This window comes from Trachypithecus francoisi, unplaced genomic scaffold (genome assembly GCF_009764315.1).
Source record: "Trachypithecus francoisi isolate TF-2019V2 unplaced genomic scaffold, Tfra_2.0 Lachesis_group12, whole genome shotgun sequence".
Lineage (NCBI taxonomy): Eukaryota > Metazoa > Chordata > Mammalia > Primates > Cercopithecidae > Trachypithecus > Trachypithecus francoisi.
The window spans coordinates 14074847-14101590 of NW_022681457.1; the positions used below are offsets into that span (position 1 = coordinate 14074847).

The 26744-nt window shown below is 43.0% G+C and overlaps 1 protein-coding gene across 4 annotated transcripts; it reads left to right on the forward strand.

Annotated features, from left to right (window-relative positions):
- ZNF229 (zinc finger protein 229) lies at positions 1-25285 on the forward strand. Of its 4 annotated transcripts, XM_033224788.1 has the most exons (6): positions 1-169; positions 866-953; positions 6830-7040; positions 7233-7291; positions 19265-19409; positions 21053-25285. In XM_033224788.1, exons 3-6 carry the CDS (start codon positions 7007-7009, stop codon positions 23260-23262), a joined length of 2448 nt encoding a protein of 815 aa, XP_033080679.1. In that variant the 5' UTR covers positions 1-169; positions 866-953; positions 6830-7006; the 3' UTR covers positions 23263-25285. The 4 variants fall into 4 exon arrangements, with proteins under 4 accessions (XP_033080679.1, XP_033080678.1, XP_033080681.1 ...); XM_033224787.1 differs by lacking the exon at positions 866-953 and having other exon boundaries at positions 9-169; XM_033224790.1 differs by lacking the exons at positions 1-169; positions 866-953; positions 6830-7040; positions 7233-7291 and having other exon boundaries at positions 19293-19387.
- Positions 25286-26744: the final 1459 nt, after the last annotated feature.

The following is a 26744-nucleotide window of genomic DNA, read 5'->3' on the forward strand; positions in this document are numbered from 1 at the left end:
GCGCCATCTTGGTTGCTTATTAGGCGGTGGTGAGGCGTGTTAGAGACATGCGTCTGCGTGTGGGTGTACTGTCCGGCCACGGGATTTAGGATTAGCTCTATAGGACCAACGTGAAAGCACAACGTGCGGCGGAGAGTCGAAGCCGACGGATTTCCATGAGCTCGACCTGGTGAGGCAGGGGTGTGAGGAGGCGCATGTATCGAACTTTCTGAGCGCCTGTGCGGGGTGGGCCCGGGTCTGCAGCCCTCGCAGTCCGGGCTTAGAAAAGCAGTTTGAGGCCAGCCCTGGCTTTGAGATGAGATCTGCAGTGCGAGAGCGTCCACTGCGGGCAGTGGCGGATCGATGACATAAATTTTCTCAGGGTAGCCGCCCACCCACTTGTGGAGTAATTTCAGAGTTTTCTGCGAAGTTATTTCTGTAAACAGGAAGTTGATTCCCTGTGTTCTGGTTTTATCCTTTGAAATGTATTGAGCGCTGTGCAAGTCCTAAGAGTTGGTTTGCTGTATCGTTGCTGGCTCTGCTTTTCGTAGCCGCCTAAGCACGCACAGGCAGAATTTCACTATCAGTGTCAGACAGTCAGCTCTGAATTCAAATCTTGAGGTTTTGTCTTGATTCTCATTGTCTCCTGAAAGGGACAGTGAGAGTAGGCTTGTAGACGGCTGCTTTGGGCATCAGGAATGGCGTGGACCTTTTACTCTGAGTCCTGTAGGAAAAGAGGTTCTATTCCTCGACTCCTCAAGCAAGTAGCGAGGTAGATTACAGAAACGGGTAGATTACATTCAGCTGGCACTGAGAGAGTCCCCCTGTGGCATAGTGGGAATTGGGATTAAATCATGTTAGCCCGCTGCTCATTTTTCTTTCACAGGCTTCCTTCTTGGGATTGTTTCTTTCTCGGAGAGAATTGTATAAAAGAGGGAGAAATAACCCCACATCTCTTGACACTAGAGCTCCAGGTGAGGGAACTTTGGTTTCTCTTTTGTGGCAATGCCCGGTCTCTTGGTGACCTCATTCTTCATCCCATTGATTTCACAAATGTTCATCCAGGCCCCTTAGCCGCAACTGCCTTCCCCTAGAAATGGGGAAGGGTGGAGGAATTTCCCAGTGTCTTTATTTAGTGTGTTATCTTGGCTCCTAGTAGTGGGCCGCTGAGTCAGTAAAGGCTTACGCCGTTTCAGCGCCGTGCTAGGGAAGAAGCAGGGTAGAAATAATTGGAGTAACTGTGATGGTGTATATGAACTGAGTGCTTACCGTATGCCAGGTATTACGCTCTATCCATGGTGTCTAGGACAATGCCAGGCTTGCTAGTAAATATTTGAATAAATGAATGTATTTCTATTGAATTTTCTGAGCAAGTTTGTATGTCAGCTATTATCCCAGTGTCACAGATGAGTTGCTGAGGTTTAAAAAGTCTAAAAAACATAAAAAGTAAGACCTGGCCAGGAGATCATCTAACCAGAAACAAGGTCTTTGCACTCATGCTTCCTTCTGGGCTTGTCTCATCCCAGCTTTTTTCACAGCTGATTTATTTTTCAAGCAGCTCTTAGAGACTGTCCCTGATTAATGTTGTTCTTTCCACAGTTGCCACGTATGTTTCACCTGATAGAACCTACGTTTGTTGGAAAACAGGAATCTATCATGTTTGCTTTACTTTCTTCATAGCCCTTTTTGCAATCAAAAGTCACCTAATTTGTAGAGAGATTAACCCACCCGAATGTAGGCACCATGGGAACAATTACTTTTTCCATCTTAATTTACTGCTGTAGTGTCATGCGCGTCCTGTGAAGAGACCACCAAACAAGCTTTGTGTGAGCAACAAGGCTGTTTCTTTCGCCTGGGTGCAGGTGGGCTGAGTCCGAAAAGAGAGCGAAGGGAGATAAGGGTGGGGTCGTGTTACAGCATTTGGGTAGGTAAAGGAAAATTACGGTCAAAGGGGGGTTGTTCTTTGGCGGGCAGGAGTGGGGGTCACAGGGTGCTCAGTGGGGGAGCTTTTTGAGCCAAGATGAGCCAGGAAAAGGAATTTCACAAGATAATGTCATCGCTTAAGGCAAGGACCGGCTATTTTCATTTCTTTTGTGTTGGAATGCCATCGCTTAAGGCGAGGCAGGGCATTTGCACTTCTTTTGTGATTCTTAGTTACTTCAGGCCATCTGGGTGTATACGTGCAAGTCACAGGGGATGCGATGGCTTGGCTTGGGCTCAGAGGCCTGACATGTATCTCTAGTGTTTATTCTTCTAAGATGTTGTTAGACTCTAAATGTACATTTACTAAATGCATGAGTTCCCGTATTCCTAGGTTAATACTGGGTTGGGTCAATGGTAATAGTTTATTGATGATTTTCTGTGTTCCAGGTACTGGGCTATGAAGTTTATTCACATAGGCATGTGTGTGTGAAAGAGAGAAAAAAGTCTTTTAGTTTTGCAAATAAGGATTATCTTTATTTGACAGAAGTACAGACTCATTCAAAAGGTCAAGTCATTCCTGTGGTGTTAATGTAACTACAAAGTGGCTGAACCAGAATTCGAACCTAAACCTTTTGACAACTCCAGTTTTGAGAAACTAGAACTGCAATTTTCAAAACCCGACTCTTCCTTTTGCTGTCTTATCATAACTTCATAATTTACCTGTTTTTTCTTCAGACTTCAACCTCAGAGTCATATTTATTTCTCCTCCTCTTCATCCCTACGTGGAATTATTCTTTTAGTTTTGTTATTTCTACCTCTGCAATATTTCTTATTCCCACTACTTCATTATCCCACTGCCTTCGTACGAACTCTTTCTGTCAGCCTCCTCTTCTCCCAGTGTGAGCTCCATGCAGTCCAAAAATGTATCTTTTACCATATCCTAAGCACCTGGAACACAGTAGAAGTTCATTATGGCTGCTGATTTCCACCTAGAATGTTAGCAGCTGCATGAGCACAGAGTCCTTGTCTTCGCTGTTCTCTCTTGGATGCCAACACAGCCTGCATAGTCCTTAGCACCCAAATTACAGTCCATGAACTGGAGAACAAAATCACTTCTGCTCTGAAGATGACATCAAGAGGACCCAAGGATCCATATTAGCAAGCTGAGTTCAGATTACTTCCATTCTCCCATTTAAATATTTGTTGAGTACCTGCTGTGTGCCAGGTGCCAACTGAAATCCTAGCCCTCATAGAGTTCACATTCTTGTGGGTGGAGAAAGATGGTCAACAGGAAAAATAGACTGTAGGTAAGGTGTCAGTTTCATGGAGAAAAATGAAGCAGAGGAAGGTGTAGGAAGTGCTGGTTTGCCAATTTGAGAAGGATAATGAGGGATGTATTTCACTGAGAAAATGGTGCTTGAATAGGGACCCAAAGCAGGTGAGGGGCCTGCAGGCATCTGAGGAAAAGCAGTTTTCTCATTCTGCTCAGCTGAGCAGAATGAGAAAGAGGGAGGGATAATTGAGAAACTGAATATTGGGAAGGAAGATAGTGTAAGGTCTTTGGGCCATTGAAAGGACCTTGGTGCAAGGTTTTGAGCAAAGTGATGGTTTTGGCCAGAGAAGAATATGAGTTTATATAAAAGATCACTCCAGCTGCCATGTAGGAAGTAGACTAAAGTGAACAGGAGTAGGAACACAGAGGTGATTTAGGGAGCTGTCACATTAATTCAGGTGAGACATGATGGTGGTGTGGATGGTGGCAGCAAGAATATTTGATCTGATTCTGGTTCTGATTTGTAGGTGTTTGCTGATGGATTGGATGTAGAGTACAAGGAAGAAATCAAGAATGACTCTAGAATATTTCTTCTTCATTTCAGAGGAGAGAAGTACCTCTGGGGCAAATCTGGAGTTTGCTTTTGGACATGTTTTTTAAGTTGCTTTTTAGACATAAGAGTGGAGTTGCCAGGTTGCCGTGGAGTCATCAGTGTGTAGATTCTACTGAAGGCCTGAGGCTGGGTGTCTTCACCAAGGGAGTGAAGGAGAATAGAGAAGAACTTCATGTGCTGACTCTTGAGGCTTCCTGACCAGAAGAGTTCAGGGACAGGAGAAGGAAGCACAAGGAAAATTTGTACCCACTGGAAGTTTCTGGAAACCCTGAAAATCAGCCAGTCAGAGGAAGGGAGGGTAACTTAGCAAGTTTGCTTCAAATGTGGCCCCTGGACCCACTTTGTCAGCATCCCCTGGAAACTTGTTTAAAACGCAGACTCCTGGGCTCTACTGCAGAGATACAGAATCAGAATCTTTGGAGTTGGAATCTAGCAGTCTGTTTTCATCATTGCTCCTGGTGATTTTTAAATATACTGAAGTCTGCAAAGCGCAGTCCTAGAGGATCCTGAAGTTTGGGTTTAAGTGGCATTGGGGTGGAGGCCTAGTTTCAGATCTGGCCTCTACTCTTGCCTTTTGTCCTTTGTGTAGGAGGGTAACGTGTTGCCTGGTTTTCCACACCTGGGTCAAAGGGCCATCCCAAGTTCAGGGCAGTGCATGAAGGGAGGGAGAGAGAAAGATGCTTGTCACTGTGGGCCATGCAGAGGGCTGGTACAGATGGTTAGAGGAAAGAAGGAGATTTGAGTTCTTGAAGCAGTAAAATTCAGTGAGTGTCCTAGAGTAGACAGCCCAAGTATGTGTATCTCTTTGTCTGAACTTGACCCCATTGAGACCTGAATTTCAAGAGGAAAGAGTTCAGGCAAGGTGGGGCTATTCTTTTTATTTGACCTTGCAGTCCACACATATTTGAAATATGCAAAAATTTAGTTTTCCCCTTCTATTTCAAATGTTTAAATGTGAGAAACCATTTTTTTTTGTTTTAGTAACACCAGGAGTTTTCCCCTTCCTGTAGATGTCTATTAGGTCTGCTTGGTCCAGAGCTGAGTTCAAGTCCTGAATATTCTTGTTAATTTTTCTGTCTCATTGATTTAATATTGACACTGGCGTGTTAAAGTCTGCCACTATTATGGCATTGGTGTCTAAGTCTCTTTGTAGGTTTCTTAAGAACTTGTTTTATGAATCTGGATGCTCCTCTACTGGGTGCATAAATATTTAAGGTAGTTAGATCTTGTTGCATTGATCCTGTTACCATTATGTAATGCCCTTCTTTGTCGTTTTTGGTCTTTGTTGATTTAAAGTCTGTTTTATCAGAGACTAGGATGGGTGGGAACTCATGCCTGCTGTCTTTGCACTACTTCCTGAGTATCTCTGAGCAGATTGCAAGAGTTTTGTTCAATCTCTGTGCATTGCTTCCTGCTGATAGAATTGCTTAAGTGCTTCCTATGTGCCAGAGCCATGAAAGGTAAATAAAGAAAAAGAAGACTCAGGCCGGGCGCGGTGGCTCAAGCCTGTAATCCCAGCACTTTGGGAGGCCGAGACGGGCGGATCACGAGGTCAGGAGATCGAGACCATCCTGGCTAACACAGTGAAACCCCGTCTCTACTAAAAATACAAAAACTAGCCGGGCGAGGTGGCTGGCGCCTGTAGTCCCAGCTACTCGGGAGGCTGAGGCAGGAGAATGGCGTAAACCCGGGAGGCGGAGCCTTCAGTGAGCTGAGATCCGGCCACTGTACTCTAGCCTGGGCGACAGAGCAAGAGTCCGCCTCAAAAAAAAAAAAAGAAAGAAAGAAAAAGAAGACTCAATTATTTTGATGACTTAGAGATCTGACCATGGAGGCAGTGTGAAAGGTGGTAACCAGCAATTTACACCATGTGTTGCTGGATCCCAGAGTAATTAATTCAGTCTGGGGGCGGCGGGGCAGAAGAGACTTCATTTCGAAAAGGAATTCTTGTCCTGGGTTCCGTGAGCATAACTCAGGAGTTCCATGAATTTGAGTGGGAAAAAATTTTATGCTAGTCTAAGTCACAAGTAGCGTTTCACTGTGAACGTAGGTGCTAAGCCGCAATATTAGCAGTAGTTGTGACTTTGTCATCCATATACATCATAGATATTTTTATGTCATATTCTGGTTTGCACAGATATTTCAGAGTATTGTTTATGCTTATTAACCTTTTGAAATTGTAGTAAATACGTTGTTTATATTGAATGTGTTAATAAAGTAACACTGTACTTGCACAGTGAGCCATGCAGAGTTTTAATAGTTTTGAAGTTTGTATTTCAGTATAATTCTTCGCATTTCTTTCTATGCATTTAAAACTTTATTCTGAGTAGAGGTCTTTAGGTATCATCAGATTAGTGAAGGGGGGCCATGGCACAAAAAAAGTTAAAGACGCTGACTTAACGATGGCTCTAATCTTTTTTTTTTTTTTTTTTTTTGAGACGGAATCTCGCTCTGTTGCCCAGTCTGGAGTGCAGTGGTGCGATCTCGACTCACTGCAAGCTCTGCCTTCCGGGTTCACGCCATTCTGCCTCAGCCTCCCGAGTAGCTGGGACTACAGGTGCCCGCCACCACGCCCGGCTAATTTTTTGTATTTTCGGTAGAGAGGGGTTTCACCGTGTTAGCCAGGAGATGGCTCTAATCTTTATCCTGATTTCTATAATCCCTAAGTATGGGGATTTAGTTTATTTTATTTTTTGCAAGTCCAACATTATTGCATTAATAAAGCTTTTTCTGTCCAGGTGTTTCTTCACAGGGCACAGGTCCCATATGTTTGTGGAGTCTCCCTACCCTTCTGAGGAGCCCTGTGCCTCACTGAGAATTTAGCTGCAGGGCCCTTCTCACAGACTCTTCTGTGACTGTCCTTACCCATCTGCAACATTCTTGGCTTTCTGGACTAAGCCCCTTCAGTGTAGGGGACTAAACCTAACAAGTACTGAGTAGATGTCCGATAAACTACTGAATGAATAGTATCCAGAGGATACGAACCACAGCCTTGGGGCCCAGAAGAAAGGAGTAAGTAAAATTCCTTCCTGAACCTGTAGGTCCCCGGACCATGGGAAGCAGTCACGCTCTGGACAGTAAAGGTGAAGACAGCAACTTGTCAGAGCTTGGAGAGTCTCTAGAATGAAGAAGGCCTGGATCTTCTGTGTCTCCAGCTTAAGAAGACCAGAGAATAAACACAATTGCTGCTGCTCTCAGAAAACCTAGCAGAAAAGACCATGGAGACTTTGACCTCAAGGCGTGAGAAAAGAGGTGACAGTTAATAGAGGGGGTGGGCAGAGAGAGAATCCGAACTTAATGTGGAGGAGAAAAAGTTGAGTGTTCAGGAATTTCCTCAAGTGAGAAGAAACCAGTCTGTAAAGCTGGGCACTTTCCTACCAGATAGATGACCTAGAGCTCCGGGCAGCACCAACTCCTCCTCATGGCCTTTTTCTCCTCCTACAGCTCTTCATTCTCAAGCCTCAGCCCTTTCCCAAGATAGGGAGGACAAGACCATGTTTCAGGTGGGTTGTTTTCTTTTTCTCTCCCGAAATACCACCTTAGGCATCAGAGAGAAAACATACATCCCTTCTTGGTAAAAGGAAAAAGAGTGAAAAATGTATTGAGTGAATACATTATATTTCTCATTGCATTTATCCACAGAATAGTGATGTGAGACAGATAGTATGATTCTGTTTTAGGGATGAAGAAATGAATGGGGGATCCAGGATTTGAACTCAGGCCAATTGGATTCGGTAATCTACCTTTCTGCTCTGCCTTTCTGCCACCACAATAGCTTCATGCAGAGGCCCAAGCCTGGATTAGCAGAGAGATGACTCTCCAAATACTGAATCATTTCTGCCTGGGTTGTTCTCTTCTGTGGAACATGTATTCATTTATAGATGTAATATTCTCCATGTAGTAGACCCTACCAAAAAGTATACCATGCACAAAGTTTAAAAAAAAAAACAACATATTAGGGGAGAAAAGTTTCATCTGTGACTGAATTTTAATATCCTTATTTTCAGAAGAGGGCTATGCATAAAGACCTGAGCATTCTTGTTCAGGAAGGGAGCAGAGAAAAACTAATGCCCACTAATCATATGAAAAGATGATGAGCCTTTATTAACCAAAAGGATACACTTTGGAATAAGATTTATGATTCTTCCAGCAGACAGCCAAAGATTTGAAAGGTCAACATTCACTGTTAGCTGAGATATGGAAAAATGGGTACATCCACACAGCTGCAGGAGTATTTCAGCCATTCTAGAAGTTCTCCTTATTCTAGTCCAGCATTTCCCACTCTAAGAATTTTTTCTAAATCAGAACAAATGTGCAAAGAATGGTAATTGCAGGCTCATGCGTAACAGCCAAATATATATACACACATACATATATATACACATATACATACACATACGCATCTGTATATATACATACAAACACATAGTGAGAAGGATTCCATGTTCATCTATTAGTGAATTGTGGTTTCATTCATTCTTTTGTCTGGATTCTAAGCTGCTATCAAGTGAGATAAAGTAAATGAAAAAATAGGGATATGGAAATAGGCTATCCTTTAGTATATACATATTTCTTAATTTTCTTTTAAATTGAAAAAAATCATAGCCATTGCAGAATTTTAAGATTATGTTTTTTCAACACATGAAACATTATTTTCTAAACCTTTCTTTTATGAAAAGAGATTGTGAAATAATTTTGAAGATTTGATTGACTTCTTTTACTGGGTACCTTAATTTTAAATATTATTGGTTACTTCCTGCTGTGAAAGTTGAAGCAATTAGCACGTTTTTACTTCCCACCATCTTCTGATTGTTATTATATTGTTATTGTCATCGTTACCTTCTGATTCATAACCGGCAGTTCCCCTAGTTGAGACTCACTTCTGTGTATTTAAGTAATTGCTCACCGCCTCTCCTTTTACCATGACTTTCTTACTTGAATTTATTTGTTGGTTGCCTCAATTTCATCTACAAAGACTTTTGGATGCAGAACAAGACTTTGTTCCCCCATGCCAAAGACTTGCCTGCAGTATCCTCTGCATTTTTCCAATTTTAAGAATGTTGTGGGCCAGGTGAAGTGGCTCGTAAACTTAGCACTTTGGGAGGCTGAGGCATGCGGATCACTTGAGCTCTGGAATTCGAGACCAGCCTGGGCAACATGGTGAAATCTCATCTCTACAAAAGTACTAAAAAATTAGCTCACTCATAATATTAAACCTCTGTAGCTCAGCCATGTTAATAATACTAGTTTATATATATTTCATTATAACTTTTAAAATAAAGATTTAGTAGAAGACAGACCATACCAGGGTCTATAATGAAATAAATTAGATTTCCCCTAATTGAAATTCTGACCTCGCAAATGTGCCCAGCATTAACAAAGAGGTGTCCATCCATCAATATCTCTGTCGTGTGAAAATATATGTTACCCGCTTTAAAAAGGAAATGGGGCCGGTCACGGTGGCTTACGCCTCTAATCCCAGCACTTTGGGAGGCCTAGGCGGGCGGATCACCTGAGGCCAGAAGTTCAAGACCATCCTGGCCAACGTGCTGAGACCCCGTCTCTACCAAAAATAAAAAAATTAGCCGGGCATGGTGGCGCATGCCTGTAATCCCAGGTACTCGGGAGGCTAAGGCAGAAGAATCACTTGAACCTGGGAGGCGGAGGCTGCAGTGAGCTGAGATCATGCCAGGGCACTCGAGCCTGGGTAATAGAGTGAGACTCCATCTCACAAAAAAGGAAATGGAAACATGTATGCTTTCCATGTAGTACATATTTTACTACTATAAGATAATTCAGTACTGATTACTACCAGTTTTAGCGCTACAGACAGTACAAACAAACACATGTGATTTTCACATCCTGTGCTTTAATCTGTAAATTCTGTGATCTAGACGTCTAAATATTGCTGGCCCAATGGGGTATACTTTGTGGGGAAAAAAACCACTCAAACTCTAAGTGCTTTCTGTATTCTGACACTCAGCAACAATAATCACAGGCAGAAGACTTCTGTGGCCAAACATGTGGGTTTCTCCTCAAACACTAAGTGAGCAATCAGTTTTGTGACAGTTTTGCTGGGTGCCCTTCAGTTCAGTTCTGACACTGTTCTCCTGGAGGTAGTGTCAGACCCCACAGGTTGAGGATTTGGTCCCACAAGAGCGTGCTCTTCCCTCCCACCAGTTGCAAGTTTAGGCTTCCAGAACTTTGACCAACCAGCTGCAAGTTGGGGTTCCCACAACCCACTCTTTGGGTTTGATTAATTTGCTAGAGCAGCTCACAGAACTCAGGGAAACACTTACGTTTACTGGTTTATTATAAAGGATTTTACAAAAGGATACAGATGAAGAGATGCATGGGGCAAGGTACGGGGGAAGGGGCATGGAGGTTCCATGCCCTCTCTGGGCATGCCACCTTCCCAGAAGTTCTCTGAACCTGGTCCTCTTAGGTTTTTATGAAAGTTTCATTAGGTAGGCACCAGTGATTAAAACCATTGGCCAGTGGTGATCAACTTCACCCTCAGCTCCTCTCCCCTCACTGGAGGTTGGGGGAGGGGGAGGTACTATAAGTCTAATCCTCTAATCCTGCCTTGGTCTTTCCAGTAAACAGCCCCATCCTGAAGTTACCTACCGGCTGCCAGCTACCAGTCAACTCATTAGCATAGAAAAAGACATCACGGGTCTTTTTTTTTTTTTTTAAGTTCTAGGGTACATGTGCACAATGTGCAGGTTTGTTACATATGTGTACATGTGCCATGTTGGGCAAGGATCTAGAACTAGAAATACCATTTGACCCAGCCATCCCGTTACTGGGTATATACGCAAAGGATTATAAATCATGCTGCTATAAAGACACATGCACACGTATGTTTATTGCGGCACTATTCACAATAGCGAAGACTTGGAATCAACCCAAATGTCCATCAGTGACAGACTGGATTAAGAAAATGTGTCACATATACACCATGGAATACTATGCAGCCATAAAAAAGGATGAGTTCGTGTCCTTTGTAGGGACATGGATGCAGCTGGAAACCATAATTCTCAGCAGACTGTCCCAAGAACAGAATTTCTAACCAAACACCGCATGTTCTCACTCATAGGTGGGAATTGAACAATAGAGATCACTGGGACACAGGAAGGGGAACATCACACACTGGGGCCTATTGTGGAGGGGGGGAAGCGGGGGAGGGATAGCAGTAGGAGATATACCTAATGTAAATGACGAGTTAATGGGTGCAGCACAGTGGAGTTTCTAAGGGCATTTGAAATTGTATGCCACAGAGACCAAATACCCATTTCACGGTGTCACACACTTCATTGTAAACTGTTAATATATTATTGCCACAGTATTTGAGAAGAAATCATAGCAATTTTTGCTGTTCTGCACACATGCAATTCCAAGAATGATTAGTACTAAATACTTTTGCTCATCTGATGGAGGATATGTGGCAAAGATGCCCCCAATTTGTTTTGCAGTTACCTGCGTTGTAAACATGGTAAGCACTTTTTCATATGTATATTGGCTATATTTGTATTTTCTTATCAGTAAATCGCTTAGAAAATACTTTTGCCCATTTTCTCATTAATTCATTTTTTACCATGTTTTTAGAAGCCCTTCTGAACACTTATCGAAAGTATAATAATTGTTTTCTCTCAATCTTTTCTTTTTTAAAAATTTCAGGTTCAGGGTACATAGGCAGGTTTGTTATATAGGTGAATTGCATGTCATGAGGGTTTGTTGTACAGATTATTTTGTCACCCAGGTAATAAGCCTAATGTCCATTAGTTATTTTTCCTGATCTTTTACCTACTCCCACTGTCCACTCTCAAGTAGGCCCCTGTATCTGTCATTCCCTCTGTGTGTACAAGTGTTCTCATCATTTACCTCCCACTTAGAACATGCAGTATTTGATTTTCGGTTCCTGCATTACTTTGCTTAAGATAACGTCCTCCAGCTCCTTCCATGTTGCTGCAGAGGATGTGATCTCTTTCTGTTTTATGGCCGTATAGTATTCCATGGTGTATATGTTCCACGTTTTATTTATCTAGTCTACTATTGATGGGCATTTAGTTTGACTTCATGTCTTTTCTATTGTGAGTAGTGCTGCAGTGAACATGCGTGTGCATGTGTTTTTATGGTAGAATAATTTATGTTTCTTTGGGTATATACCCAATAATGGGATTGCTGGGTTGAATGGTAGTTCTGTTTTAAGTTGTTTTATGAATCACCACACTGCTTTGTGTAGTGTCTGAACTAATTTATATTTCCACCAGCAGTGTATAAGTGTTCTTTTTTCTCCACAGCCTTGCCAGTGTTTATTATTGACTTCTTAGTAATGGCCATTCTGACTGGGGTGAGGTGGTATCTCGTGGTTTTGATTTTCATTTCTGTAGTCATGTTGAACATTTTTAAATATGCTTGTTGGCCGCATGTATGTCTTCTTAAATTTTACTTTCTTAATGGTGACTGTAAAGAAGTTTAAGGTTCTTATATCGTTAAATGATTTATTAGTTCCTTTTTGAAAATTTGGTTTCATATAATTTCAAAAGACCTAATCCATTCTCAGATAAGTCATCTAAATGGCTGTTTAACATTTATATTAAAAATGTTTTTCTCATCAGCAAGGTCTGAAAAAATGTTTTATCTCTAGTATAACTGTAATTTATTTTTGTAAATGACATAAGGTTGACATTTAAGTTCATTTCTTCAAGATGGATACCCAGTTATGAAAATGTTATTTTTACATCAATCATTCTTTTTCAAGTCAACCAAAATACCACACTCATTTCTTGTGTGTAAATGTATATATATATATATGTTTGTACATATAAATATATACACACGTATGTATACATATCATATACAAAGACAGAAGGAAATACAGCAATTGATTGATATTTCACATGGACCTGACTGCTCTGCATTCTGTACTCTGGTTCACTGAGTTACTTGAACATCTATCTGCATTGAATACCAACTTCTTTTTTTTTTTAAGACACAGTCTCGCTGTGTCACCCAGGCTGGAGTGCAGTGGTGCAGCCACAGCTCACTGCAGCCTTGACCTCCCAGGCTCAAGTGATACTTCCACCTTAGCCTCCCGAGTAGCTGGGACTAAGGTGCGCCATCACAATTAGCTTACTTTATTTTTTGTAGAGATGGAGGTCTCCCTGTGTTGCCGAGGCTGGTCTAAAACTCCTGGAATCCAGTGATCCTTCCACCTCGGCCTCACAGAGTGCTGGGATGACAGGCAGGAGCCACTGTGCCTGGCTTAAACACCTACTTTTGAAATTTAGAAATTTGAAAAAAAAAAAGATGTTGGAATTAAAGTTTGGCTAGAACTTAGTAATGGTGCCCTTTGTTTTATGGTAGTTTTTGGGTGGGTGGTGTTGGTTTTTGTTGTTGTTATTGTTGTTTGAGACAGGGTCTGTCTGTCACCCGGGCTGGAGTGCAGTGGTACGATCTCAGTTCAGTGCAGCCTTGAACTCCCAGGCTTCCACCTCAGCCTCCCGAACAGCTGGGCCTACAGGTGCGCACCATCACGTCCCCCTAATGTTTCTATTTTTTGTAAATATGGAGTCTTGCCATGTTGCCCAGGCTGGTCTAAAACTCCTGGGCTGAAGGAGTCTTCCCACCTTGGCCTCCCAGAGTGCTGGGACTATAACTTGGAGCCACCTCACCAAGCCCATGGTAGATCTCAAGCTACTTTTTTTCAGTTACTTTTGTGGCATTGGTCTGTTCACATTTTCTTTCACTTATTCATTCAGCAAATGTTTGTTTTGTTTTTTGTTTTTTTTTTTTTTTGAGACGGAGTCTTGCTCTGTCGCCCGGGCTGGAGTGCAGTGGCCGGATCTCAGCTCACTGCAAGCTCCGCCTCCCGGGTTCACGCCATTCTCCTGCCTCAGCCTCCCGAGTAGCTGGGACTACAGGCGCCCGCCACCTCGCCCGGCTAGTTTTTTTTTGTATTTTTAGTAGAGACGGGGTTTCACCGTGTTAGCCAGGATGGTCTCGAGCTCCTGACCTCGTGATCCACCCGTCTCGGCCTCCCAAAGTGCTGGGATTACAGGCTTGAGCCACCGCGCCCGGCCAATATTTGTTGAATACCCAACTATGGGCCAAACATTAAGCACTGGTAATATATTAGAGGAGAAAATGGATAACATCCCCGCCTCATGGGGCTGACATTCCAGAAGGGGAAGATGGGTAGCAAATCAATTAAAAAGTAGACAAGTACCCTTGAGTGTTTTAAGGGACATAGCCAGGGTGAATGGGTGGCTGCAAGGTTTTTGGCCTGAAAAACAGGGTTGGGAGCACCTCAGTTTATCCATGTAAGGGAGATTAGCAGACAATAACTTGAGAGTAACAGCTCCATTCTGATTGGGCTCTTTTAGGTTCAAGATTCCTTTAGATGCCCAAGTGATAGCTGGATATTCCAGGACTCAGTGGAGAAGGCAGGGCTGGATATTAAAAAATGAGACTTGGTGTCTAGTCAGCAGCTGTTTAATTAATTGCCTAACTGACCTCTTCTGGCTTGAGCTTTCTCCCTTCCACAACACCTCTAGTCTTGGGATTGATGGTTTAGTTCAGGATTCTGCTGGGAAGAGGGCTCTGTTGGTGTTTCTGCCTTAGTCCACTCGTCACTCAACATTTATTAGGTGTATACTTTTGGACAAATAATACTCAATTTTCTGAAACCCCGTTTTTCTCATCTGTGAAATGAGGATAGCAATGGTAACTATCTTGCAAGTTCTGTGAGGATTAAATGAGATAGGTCCTATAAAAATTCTTAGCCTAGTACCTACCTTATAATAAGTTTGATATAAGTGTAAGGGATTGATATTATCTGCTTTATATCTTATTTTCTAGTCTCCTGCTAACACACATCTTGGCTTTTATAGGACAGTTGTTAAAGCAGAGCGGCTCTGGAACTAAGCTCTATGTGTTCAAGTTCTAGTTGTGTATCTTCCTAGCTCTGTGACTTTGGCCAAGTTACTTGACCTTCTGGTTCAGGGGTCCCCGGGGTCACCTTCATATTTGGTGCTTTGCCTGGACTCCTGGGCCTAGTGTGTAGTTTTTCTTATGGCTAAAATGTATTATAGTGGCACAGTAAGAGTACACATCTGGATCAGGAAGGGAGACAGACACAGGCGGAGACTGGTGGAATTCACGTGCAGGCTTCCTCTGCTCTCCTCACATGAAAGGTCTGCCACAACACACACCCCAGCGCAACATTGCAGCCACTTGTGTACAGTGTTGCTGCCCAGAGGAGCCCAATACGGGCTCAGCAACCAGATTTTTGTTGGGAACTGGACACCTTGGCACCCTCTACCTTCCACGTACCAAAATTCAGACTCCTGGAAGAAAAGTAGGCATTCATCATAAGTCACATTGTTCCATAAACCACAAACAGCTGCTAGCTGATATACCAGGGTTCCGTGCCCCAACCCTGTGTGTGAGGGGAACATTTTAAAAGCCGAGTTCTCAGACCCCAGCCAAGGGCCATCCAACCCTGGAAGCCTTTATGGAGATACCAGTCTTGGGCCTGCTAAGTTAACCCTTTTCTGCCCATCTCCCTGTGCCTCAGTTTCCTTTGTAAAGAAAGGATACAAGTATTATCCACCCCAAGGAACTTTTAAAATCAACTTGAGAGAATTTACACACAATAAAATATACTTATTGAAAGTGTTCAGTAAATTTTAAGACATATATTCACCACCCTATTCAAGATACAGAGCATTTGCAACACTTCAGAAAGTTCTCTTATGCCTCCATGCAGTCAGCCCCTCTTAATAATATGATCCGTCTGCTTCTTTCCATTTCCCAAGCCATGTCCAAGTCCAGGCTAACATGTCTCCCTGTAACTGTTGCAGTGGCCTCCTGCGTGGTCTCCTTGTGTCTATACTTGATCCATTCCTGTGTTTTTCCATGCTGTGTCGGGTTCATAATTTTAAGACAGCTCATCTAATTTTATCACTACCCACTGTAAACCACCCTTCAGTGTTTGTTTCCTGCTTTTGGGAAAGACTAAAATCATCAATGTAGCCTAAGAGGCCCGGAGTGATCTGGCCGCCGCCTACTTCACAGTGGCATTGCCTATTGCCTGAGGCTGAGATACGTGTGCCCTGCTTTTTACCACTTCCGGGTTTTCACCAACTGTTCCCACTGTCTGGAATTTTCTCTCCTCTGTTTTCCCTTAGTTAATTTCTACTTGTGCTTCAGAATTGAGATCCAGTTTTACTTTCTCAAGCAAAGCGTTTGCCTCTGTAAACATCGCTTCTGATAAGAATGGCATACACTACCTGGACTGTTTGTGCAAACAATATGGTTTCTACTGAAAACTTGCTTTTCTGGAAGTCTGCAACTTTGGTATGTGCTAGTCGGGAAGTCAGGAGGTACCTATGTGACCAACCCCCAGTGAAAATCCTGGGCACCAAGTCTCCACTGAGCTTCTCTGATAGACAGCACTTCACAGGCCTTGTTGCAATTGATTTTTGGAGGAATTAAGCATACCTGTGTGACTCCAGTAGGAAAGGACTCTTGGAAGCTTGCACCTGGTTTCTTTCCAAGTTCACCCCACGTGTCTTTTCCCCTTGCTAATTGTATTTTATTTTCTTTCACCGTAGTAAGTCTTAGCCATGAGTGTCATTGTATATCAGGTCCTGTGAGTCCTCATGGCCCATCATACAACCTGGATCTGGTTTTAGGAACTGCCAATAGTAGCTCCATGAAGCTCTAGCTTTTTGGCTCATCTCTGTAATTCCTGGTGACTAACATTATTTTATAGGTACTGAATATTTCTTGAAAAAGTAATATGGCGTGCATTCTGTATTAGTCAGTTCTCATGCTACTAATAAAGACATACTCGAGACTGAGTAATTTATAAAGGAAAGAGGCTTCAGTCACAGTTCCGCATGGCTGGGGAGGCCTCACACTCATGGTGGAAGAGCAAAGGATGTCTTACATGGCGGCAGGCAAGAGAGGCTGTGGAGGGGAACTCCTATTTATAAAGCCATCAGATCTCGTGAGACTTATTCACCATCATGAGAACAGCATGGGAAAGACCCACCCCCATGATTCAGTTATCTCCCATCAGGTCACTTTCATAACACATGGGAATTATGGGAGCTACAATTTAAGATGAGATTTGGTTGGGGACAGAGACAAACCATATAACATGCACTAAAACTTTCTATAGCTACCATGCCTTCGTATCAAAAATATATGCATGACTTAAACAACAAAGTCAAGTAAAAGTAGTCATCTCATTCTTGACTTGTAATACCTTGTTGCAGGTACTCCAGTGACATGCTGAGGGCAAAGTATAATTCTTTTTTTTTTTTCTGTTTTGAGACAGAGTCTTGCTCTGTCGCCCAGGCTGGAGTGCAGTGGTGCGATTTCGGCTCACTGCAAGCTCCGCCTCCTGGGTTCATGCCATTCTCCTGCCTCAGCCTCCCGAGTTGCTGGGACTACAGGCACCCGCCACCACTCCCAGCTAATTTTTTTTTTTTTTTTTGTATTTTTAGTAGAGATGGGGTTTCACGTGTTAGTCAGGATACTCTTGATCTCCTGACCTTGTGATCCACCTGCCTCAGCCTCCCAAAAAGCTGGGATTACAGGCATGAGCCACTATGCCCAGCCAAGGCAAAGTATAATTCTGAGAGCTCCCATATACAGTTCTCAAGAGAGCTTGCCACTGTCCAAGTGAAAACAGCAATGATATTACAGTAATATTTTGATGATCACTGTATTGCAGAATACGCGACTGCCATTTATTCTCACTGGACTGGAACAATTAGCTTTAAAAACACAGGTCACTATTCATAGCTGAAGGGGACACAGCATAGTTTGAAATTCCTTGGTTCAAAATGCTACTTTTGAGGTCTCACCTGGTTGAGGAGATGGTTGCATGACATACATTAGCTGATTTCTGTCAGTGGTTGACATGGAAGTCCCTTAAAAAGGGTGTGGAATGGAAGAGGGGCTGTGGTCGCAAAGAGCAGGATTTGCCCACCTGGTGATGGAAGCATAGCGAATGATTGGGAAAGAACCATCATTCTGGCAGAGAAAATGATTTCGGGGTACATGCAGGCATGGGCACAGTAAATTAGGCACTGTTGGAACTGTAGATTGTAACAACCTTCTTGGAGAAAAAATTGGCAATCTGCAAGTCACAGTTAGATAATAAAATGTGCAGACAGGTGATTCAGCTGATCTAGTTCAGAGAAATTTCCCAAAGAAGTGCTCACAGTAGGCTGGGTGTGTTAGGCCATTCTGGTATTGCTACAAAGAAATACCCGGGTGGATCAGGAGGTCAGGAGATTGAGACCATCCTGGCTAACACAGTTAAACCCTGTCTCTTATTAAAAACACAAAAAGATTAGCTGGCATGGTGGCATGCACCTGTAGTCCCAGCTACTCAGGAGGCTGAGACAGGAGAATCACTTGAACCTGGGAAGCAGAGGTTGCAGCACTCCAGCCTAGGTGACAGAGCAAGACACTGTCTCAAAAAAAAAAAAAAAACAACAACAACCCAAGACTGGGTGATTTATAAAGAAAAGAGGTTTAATTGGCTCACAGTTCTGCAGGCTAAACAGGAAGCATGCTGCTGGCATTTGCTGGGCTTCTAGGGAAGCCTCAGAAAGCTTATAGTCATAGCAAGGTGAAGGGAGAGCAGGAACTTTACGTACTGAAAGCAAGAAGTGTGGTTGGGGGAGGGGAAGTGGAGGTGCCATACAATTTTAAATGACTAGATCTCACAAGAACTCACTATCATGAAGACAGCACCCAGTCATGAGGGATCTGCCCACATGATCCAAACACCTCCCACCCCCGCTTCCTAGTACTGGGGATTGCAGTTCAGCATGAGATTTGGTCAGGGACAAATATCCAAACTGTATCAGTGGACAAATATCCAAGTATCAGTGGCTCACCCCTGTTAATCCCAACACTTTGGAGGCTAAGATGGTAGAATCACTAGAAACCATGAGTTCAAGACCAGCCAGAGCAGCATAGCAAGGTCCCATCTCTACAAAAAAATAAAAATTAGCTGGATGTGGTGGTGCAAGCCTGTAGTCCTAGCTACTTGGGAGGCTGAGTGAGGCATGGGGATTGCTTGAACCCTGGAGATTGAGGCTGCAGTGAGCTATAATTGCACCAGTGCACGCCAGCCTGAGCCACAAAGTAAGAGACCCTGTGTCCAAAAAAAAAAAAGTGCCCTAAGTGAGCACAGGATACGATGTTTCTTCCTTGACGCTGCATGTCTGGGGTAGTTCAGTTGGGTAGAATTGAAATTATTGGCACTAAACATTAATAAACTGGAGTTGACACACCCGGCTAAACAACTTCCTGCTGTCTTCTTGTTTTAGAGATGTGCAGTTTATCTTTAGATTTTTAAATTTTTTTGTTTCTATAAACCTCCTCTGTGGACACCAATTTGTCTTCATCTAGTAGATGTTTGTGTTAATGGTTTTTCATTGTAGGAGCCATTAAGCTTCAAGGACGTGGCTGTGGTCTTCACTGAGGAGGAGCTGGGGCTGCTGGACTCTACCCAGAGACAGCTGTACCGAGATGTGATGCTGGAGAATTTCAGGAACCTGCTCTCAGTGGGTGAGAGGAATCCTCCGGGTAATTGGAACTGAACTTCTTGGAGTGTTCTTGTTCCTGGAGAGAAGATATTTTTGACTTCTTTACACAAGTTAAATCCTATTTTTATAGAACTCTTAGCTCCGGCTGCTATAAAAAATTGCCAGACTGGGTAGCATATAAACAACAGAAGTTTATTTCTCAGAGTCTGGAAGGCCCGGTCCGAGATCAGGGTGCCAGCATGGTTGGGTTCTGGTGCGAGCCCTCTGCCAGTGTGCAGATAGCTGACTTCTTTTTGTGTCCTCACATGGCAGAGAAGAGCTCTCTGGGGATCTCTTTTCTAAGGACACTAACTTCTGTTCTGGGGGCTCCACCTTCCTGACTTAATTACCTCCCAAAGACCCACCACCTCCTAATGGTATCACGTTGGGATTTAGGATTTCAACATAGGAATTTTTGAAGACTGGGCTAACAGATGGAGAAACTCCAAGAGATGTATCTCCAGGTGAGAACCATGGGGCCTAGAGGTCTTGGAAACAAGAGCCTGGCTGGGCAGTGAGGAGTGAGCTTGCCACACAAGAGATCCCATTCCTCACCCCTTGTCTTGCCTGTGGGTACCTGTTGGCAGCATCGTAGATGATTGTTCTGCCACTTCATTTCTTCCGTTCAGTTCCTACCTTTTCATGGTTTCTCTGTGTCTTTCACAGAATATCATACCCAGAATGAGTGAGGGACCTCTGGACTTCCATCCCTCTAATAGAAACAGCCAGGCAGTAGAAGGCAAGCCAGTGGCAGAGAGACTGTCCCAGAATATTGAGACTCCTCAGATGAATTTCTCACTTTCTTCTAGTATTGTACTAGTCCCTGGTTATAAACAGATTCTTGTTACTTGAGCCCTAAAAGATAAAAATAGCCAATAAAGAATATCAGATAACATGGACACAATTTTTAAATCATCCAGAACTATGGTCAATATGCCAGTTTGATCCTTTGCAGCTTGGGATCCAAAGGATCTCAAGGCATAAGTAATGATCGTAAGTCAAATATGTGTGTGTCTTCCTGCCTTAACAGTATTTTCTGGATTCCTATTGAACCTGCTCACACAGAATGACACAGGTGGTGCCCTGTGGAAAATTTGGCACCCTCCTGAAGTATGGCTTACACATACCCAGAGTACAGTCTGGGCTTCCTGCATTTAAATGCAGAAATAATACGGAATAATGTGCTAGGTTACCTACCCTCTCTCTGACTTGGTTTCATCATTAGAAAATGAAGATAATACAGTGATTTCTACTTTGATATTGTTCTGAGGTTTAAGTCAGTTAATATGTGTACATCATTGGCAGATAGGAAGTGTTACAGTAGTGTCAGATATTATTACTAGCTCTAGCAACATTATTAAGTGAAGAAATGAACTTTCTGTATAAAAATCTGTTCTGAAATACTTTTTTTGCCTGGCAGTTCTATAATGAGACATAATTTGGTACTAATAGGATCATACTAGCATTTTGCTTCAAAACTTATTAATAGGAACCTCTTCCTGTCATAAACATAAGTGCTCTAATAGTTATGATACATAAAGCCTAATTTTTCTCTAGGCTATTATTAGTTCAAGTCTGAAAGTCTGATGTCCCTGAGCCAGTCTTTTACTAGTTCTCATCTCTGAATTGTCTTTAACCTCATAGGAGACAAGAATGGAAGGGATATGGAGTATATTCAAGATGAAGAATTAAGGTTATTTTCACACAAAGAGCTCTTCTGCAAAATCTGGGAAGAGGTGGTGGGTGAATTACCTGGGAGTCAAGACTGTAGAGTAAATCTGCAAGGAAAAGACTTACAGTTCTCGGGAGATGCTGCTTCCCATCAAGCGTGGGAAGGAGCATCTACGCAGTTTTTTCCAATTGAGAATTTCCTAGACAGTCTACAAGGGTATGGGCTTACCAGTTTAGAAAATCAACAGTTTCCAGCCTGGAGAGCTATAAGGCTGATCCCCATTCAAGGATCTTGGGCAAAAGCATTTGTGAACCAGTCAGGGGATGTTCAAGAAAGATGTGAAAATCTCAACACAGAAGACACTGTATATAAATGTAATTGGGATGATTACAGCTTTTGCTGGATATCTTGTCATGTTGATCACAGATTCCCTGAAATAGACAAGCGATGTGGTTGCAATAAATGTAGAAAAGACTGCATTAAAAACTCTGTACTTCATCACAATAACCCTGGAGAGAATGGCTTGAAAAGTAACGAATATGGAAATGGCTTCAGGGACAATTCAGACCTTCCCCCCCATCCAAGGGTACCTTTGAAAGAGAAAGGTAAGGGCTTGAGGCAGAGTGCCTATCTTAACAGACATCAAAGAATTCCCACAGGAGAGAAATCTGTTAAGAGTCTTGAGCGTGGTTGGGGTGTCAGACAGAACACACACATACACAGCCACACCAGAGCCCCCGTGGGAGACATGCCCTATAGATGTGATGTCTGTGGAAAGGGGTTCAGGTATGAATCGGTTCTTCTTATTCATCAAGGAGTGCACACAGGAAGGAAACCTTATAAATGTGAGGAGTGTGGGAAGGCGTTTAGTCGAAGTTCAAACCTGCTTGTCCATCAGAGGGTCCACACTGGAGAGAAACCATATAAATGCAGCGAGTGTGGGAAGGGCTTCAGTTACAGCTCAGTGCTTCAGGTCCATCAAAGGCTGCACACAGGGGTGAAGCCCTACATCTGCAGCGAGTGTGGCAAAGGCTTCTGCGTCAAGTCTGCACTGCACAAGCACCAGCACGTTCACTCTGGAGAAAAGCCCTACACCTGTGTCAAGTGTGGAAAGGGATTCATCTACAGCTGCCACCTCAGCAGTCATCAGAAGACGCACACTGGTGAGCGGCCCTACCAGTGTGACAAGTGTGGCAAAAGATTCAGTCACAACTCGTACCGTCAAGCTCACCAGAGAGTTCACATGGGGCAGCATCTGTACGAATGCAATGTGTGTGGTAAGAGTTTCATTTACTACTCAGGGCTTCTCACGCATCAGAGACTGCACACGGGAGAGAAACCCTACAAATGCGAATGCGGGAAGGGCTTTAGCCGGAGCTCCGACCTCCACATGCATCAGAGGGTCCACACAGGAGAGAAACCCTATAAATGCGGTGAGTGTGGGAAGGGCTTCCGGCGGAATTCGGACCTTCACCACCACCAGAGGGTCCACACGGGAGAGAGGCCCTACATATGTGATGTATGCGGGAAGGGTTTCATCTACAGCTCCGACCTCCTTATCCATCAGAGGGTCCACACTAGAGAGAAGCCCTATAAATGTGCTGAGTGTGGCAAAGGCTTCAGTTACAGCGCAGGGCTTCTCATTCACCAGAGAGTCCACACTGATGAGAAACCTTTCAGATGCCAAGAGTGTGGAAAGGGCTTTAGGTGCATGTCAAGCCTTCACAAACATCAGCGAGTCCACACGGGAGAAAAGCCCTATACGTGTGATCAATGTGGCAAGGGATTCAGTTATGGCTCTAATCTTCGCACTCACCAGAGGTTGCACACAGGAGAGAAACCCTACACTTGTTATGAATGTGGGAAGGATTTCAGATACGGCTCAGGTCTCCTTAGTCACAAGAGAGTTCATACTGGTGAGAAGCCGTACAGATGTCACGTGTGTGGGAAGGCCTATAGTCAGCACTCACATCTTCAAGGTCATCAGAGGGTCCACACTGGTGAGAAACCCTACAAATGTGAGGAGTGTGGGAAGAGCTTTGGCCGCAGCTCCTGTCTTCATGTTCATCAGAGAGTCCACACTGGAGAGAAGCCCTATACATGTGGTGTGTGTGGGAAAGGCTTCGGTTACACCTCAGGGCTGCGGAACCACCAGAGAGTACATTTAGGTGAGAACCCTTAGAAGCAGATGTACATAGAGGATTCCGTCTGGGACCTGGGACCTTCTGTCCATCTGAGAGCCAACACAGGAGAAAAACCATAGGAAAGTGACATGTAGGAGGGCTATAGGAGAAACCGATGATTTTACATTTATCTCGTAGTCTACATAGGAAGGGAAGACCTGGAAGTGTGATAAATAGGTAAGCACTTCAGTTACAAACTTCAGTCTTGAAGAGTCTGTTGTGCAGCAGAGCAGGCTTTAAAGAAACAATGCAGCAGTGGTTTCAGTAAAAATCCTCACTTTCATCAGAATCTGCCTGGGAGGGAGCTTTTACAATGTACAAGTGGTGAGAATGTATCCAAGGTGTCAATTATGGACAGATTCTTTGTGTGGATTGTGTAGCTATCAATGAGACAGTGTAGGAACAAGTTTTCACCTTCCTAAAACCAGTATGGTACATACCTTATGAAGATCACTTTATAAAAACAAAAAGGTAACATGAACATTTATTGAAACAAGTCACTCTGAGAAGACCAGGAAAAGGGTCCTCTTAGTAGATCTGGGTGATGTGTGTGTCTCACATTTTTATTGTTTTTGTGACTGTATTTTATCTCGTAGGTAAGCTTTACAGCTCTCAGAGGAGTTGTAGTAAACTGCAGAAATAGTTTACTTTCCAGATTTAAAAAACAAAATCTGATTGGCATTGCATTGAGTTATTAATTACATTTATTTATTTATTGGCATTGCATTGAATTTATAGGTTAATTTTGAAAGAACGTGGCATCTTTGAAATGCTGATTTTTTTTCACTTAAAAAAATGACTTTTTCCCACTGATAGTATTTTATATGATCCCTTAGTAATATTTCTTAGAGATGGTTAAAAATAGGTTCTGAGTCATCTTAAGCATATTTCTAGGAATTTGTTTTATTGCTGTCATGAATATAATGGTTTTGCTCCAGTTCATTTCATAGTTTAATGTATCAGATATTAGCTATCTTAAAAATCATAAATGCCATTTCACCCTAAAGTAGTAAAATTAGCAGTAGTAAAATAGAGTCCTCAAATCCCCCATCAGTGGGGGGGGTTATGGAAACATGCAGTCTGATATGGTTTGGCTCTGTGGCCCACCCAAATCTCATCTCAAATTTTAACCCCCATGCGTCAGAGGAGGGCCTTGATCAGAGATGATTGGATCACGAGGGCAGATATCTCCCTTGCTGTTCTCATGATAGTGAGTTCTCATGAGACCGATGGCTTTAAGGTGGAGAGCCCTTCCTCCCTATCTCCTTCCTGCCCCCCTTGTGAAGAAGGTCCTTACTTCTCCTTTGCGTTCAGCCATGACTGTAAGTTTTTGGAGGCCTTCCCAGCCATGTGGAACTGTGAGTCAGTTGAACCTATTTCCTTTATAAATTAACCAGTCTCAGGTAGTTCTTTATAGCAGTGCAAAAATGGACTTATTTTTGCAAAAATGGACATGATAAGTCTTATGTACTTATTGGTAAGAGAAAATCGGTGCACTGTTTTGGAAAGAATTTGTTAACATATCAGTTCAATTTCTATAACCTTTGAAGTGGCAGTAAATATGTAGGTAGAGTTTTTTAAAGCGATTTTTTTAAATAGCAAATGTTAATATTCCCAGTTTCCATTGGTAGGAAATTTTAAAAAATAAGTTTAGGCATATGTATGCAACGGGAAGCCATTAGAAATCTCCAGGCACACAGATAATGACGATGAAGGTTGCTCGTGAACTGTTTAGTGAACCAGGAGAGTTTTAGAACAATTATAGCACGACCCCCCATTTTGTTAATATGTTTTTCTATTTGTATGTTTAGAGCAACAGAGAAAAAAATACTTATGAGAGGTCACTATCATAGCTTACCTCTAGTGGTGGGATTCTGAATGTATAATACATACATTGTACTTTTATATATTTTACTTTGTAACAAAGTATCTTTCAGTTTTATAATAACAGTAAAGCTATTTTTAAAAAATTATCCTGATGGAACAGTCTGTTATGATTAAAGATTCACGTTGTAACCTCTACAACTTTTTTGGCTTTTTCTCCTGTTCACCCAACTCCCTGTACCAAAGATAAGGCATACAAATGAGTGATGTGAATACTCTCAGAGGGTACATCATTTTTGCTGACTGGTAGGAGAGGAAGCCATCTAGATAATTAGGAGCCATGGTGTATCCATTTTGCAGTCCTGCCTTCTTGGACTAGTGAGCTCACGAGCCTGGTTTTGTAGAGGGCAGCACATCATCATGTGTTCCTCCAGGATAACCTCTCTGTCTTAGTGACTCAGGAAACCTGGGTCTGCTCTGGTCTGAGCCCTCTGCTGCCTGGAGCTGCCAAAGAGAGAAGATATGTCAGGAGGTGGGGAACAGGCACTTTATATCTAAATAAAGAACATAACCAAAGTATTTACCATGGGAAATAAGGTTTCAGAAGGGGGCAAGGGGCGGGGATAAAAAGTAATTTATGGAACTGCAGCAGGGTCACTTGGGATGTAGGATTTCATGGCCAGTAGAACAAATGCAGACACTATCCCCATCCATCCTACCTCAAAGTTTGTGGCTGAAAAGTTTAACTCATTCTGTATTCCCAGAGGTTGTCAGCAGACTCCTTGAATTCTAGGCAGTATATCCCCCAATGTTCTGGAGACACCTGTCAATTGTTGGCAGGGGCTGCAGTCATCTGAATGCTGGACTGGAGCCTCTCAGTTCCTTGCTGGCTGTTAACAGAAGTCTGTTTCTCACCTTGTGGGCCTCCCAGGGCTAAAGGCCTTCATCATGCAGCAAATGACATCCCCCAGAGAGAACAAGCTGGAAGCCAGGGTGCCTTTTATGACTCAGTCTCTTAAGTCACCATCACTTCTGCTATATTCATGAGGAGTCACTAAGTCTAGGCTACACTTAAGGGGAGTGGTCACATCTTAAAACCGTAGCACCTGTGTAATCATGGGAGACTAATGTGGATGGAATGGTCATGCCAACAGTGGGTCTGCCTTGTGCACTTGTGATGTCTCTTTTGTACTTCGGGGTCTGCAGTCCTTGAGGTCTCATTGGGTTGCCTAAAGTTTACTCAGGTGCCAGCCAGCTGCTAGGATTTCAGTGGCAGTAAGGTATACAGACAGTTAAGGAGAGAAAGCTGCAACTGTTGTGCAGTGGGTTGCTGTGGGGGTAGGAATTCAGTGCTTTCTATGAGATAAAATGAGGTGTTACTCTCTGGTGTCATTTTTTTAATGCTGTATGGTAGAAAGGTTAATACAAGTTTAAGGGGATTTGCAGAGTTGTAAAAGCAGCCCGTCTGTGGGGATGACATCGGAAATAAAATCTGGTAGTACAGAGACAGATATTAAGCAAGTTGTCTCTAACTGGAGTGGGTTGGTAGGAGAGATGGGTCTGGTCAGAATCTAAGGTTCATGCTGATAGTAACATTGTATCCTGCCAACAAGTTGATGTTGTGGCCGTTTGGTAAGGTGGGTTCAGATACAAAGGA

What these genes read in the sequence shown, in the direction of transcription:
- ZNF229 (XM_033224788.1), top strand. Translation starts at nt 7,007, where the DNA reads ATGGAGACTTTGACCTCAAGGCGTGAGAAAAGAG. An exon ending in CTCAAGGCGTGAGAAAAGAG is followed by an intron (nt 7,041 to 7,232) that starts GTGACAGTTAAT and finishes CTCCTCCTACAG; the next exon opens with CTCTTCATTCTCAAGCCTCA. An exon ending in AGGACAAGACCATGTTTCAG is followed by an intron (nt 7,292 to 19,264) that starts GTGGGTTGTTTT and finishes TTTTCATTGTAG; the next exon opens with GAGCCATTAAGCTTCAAGGA.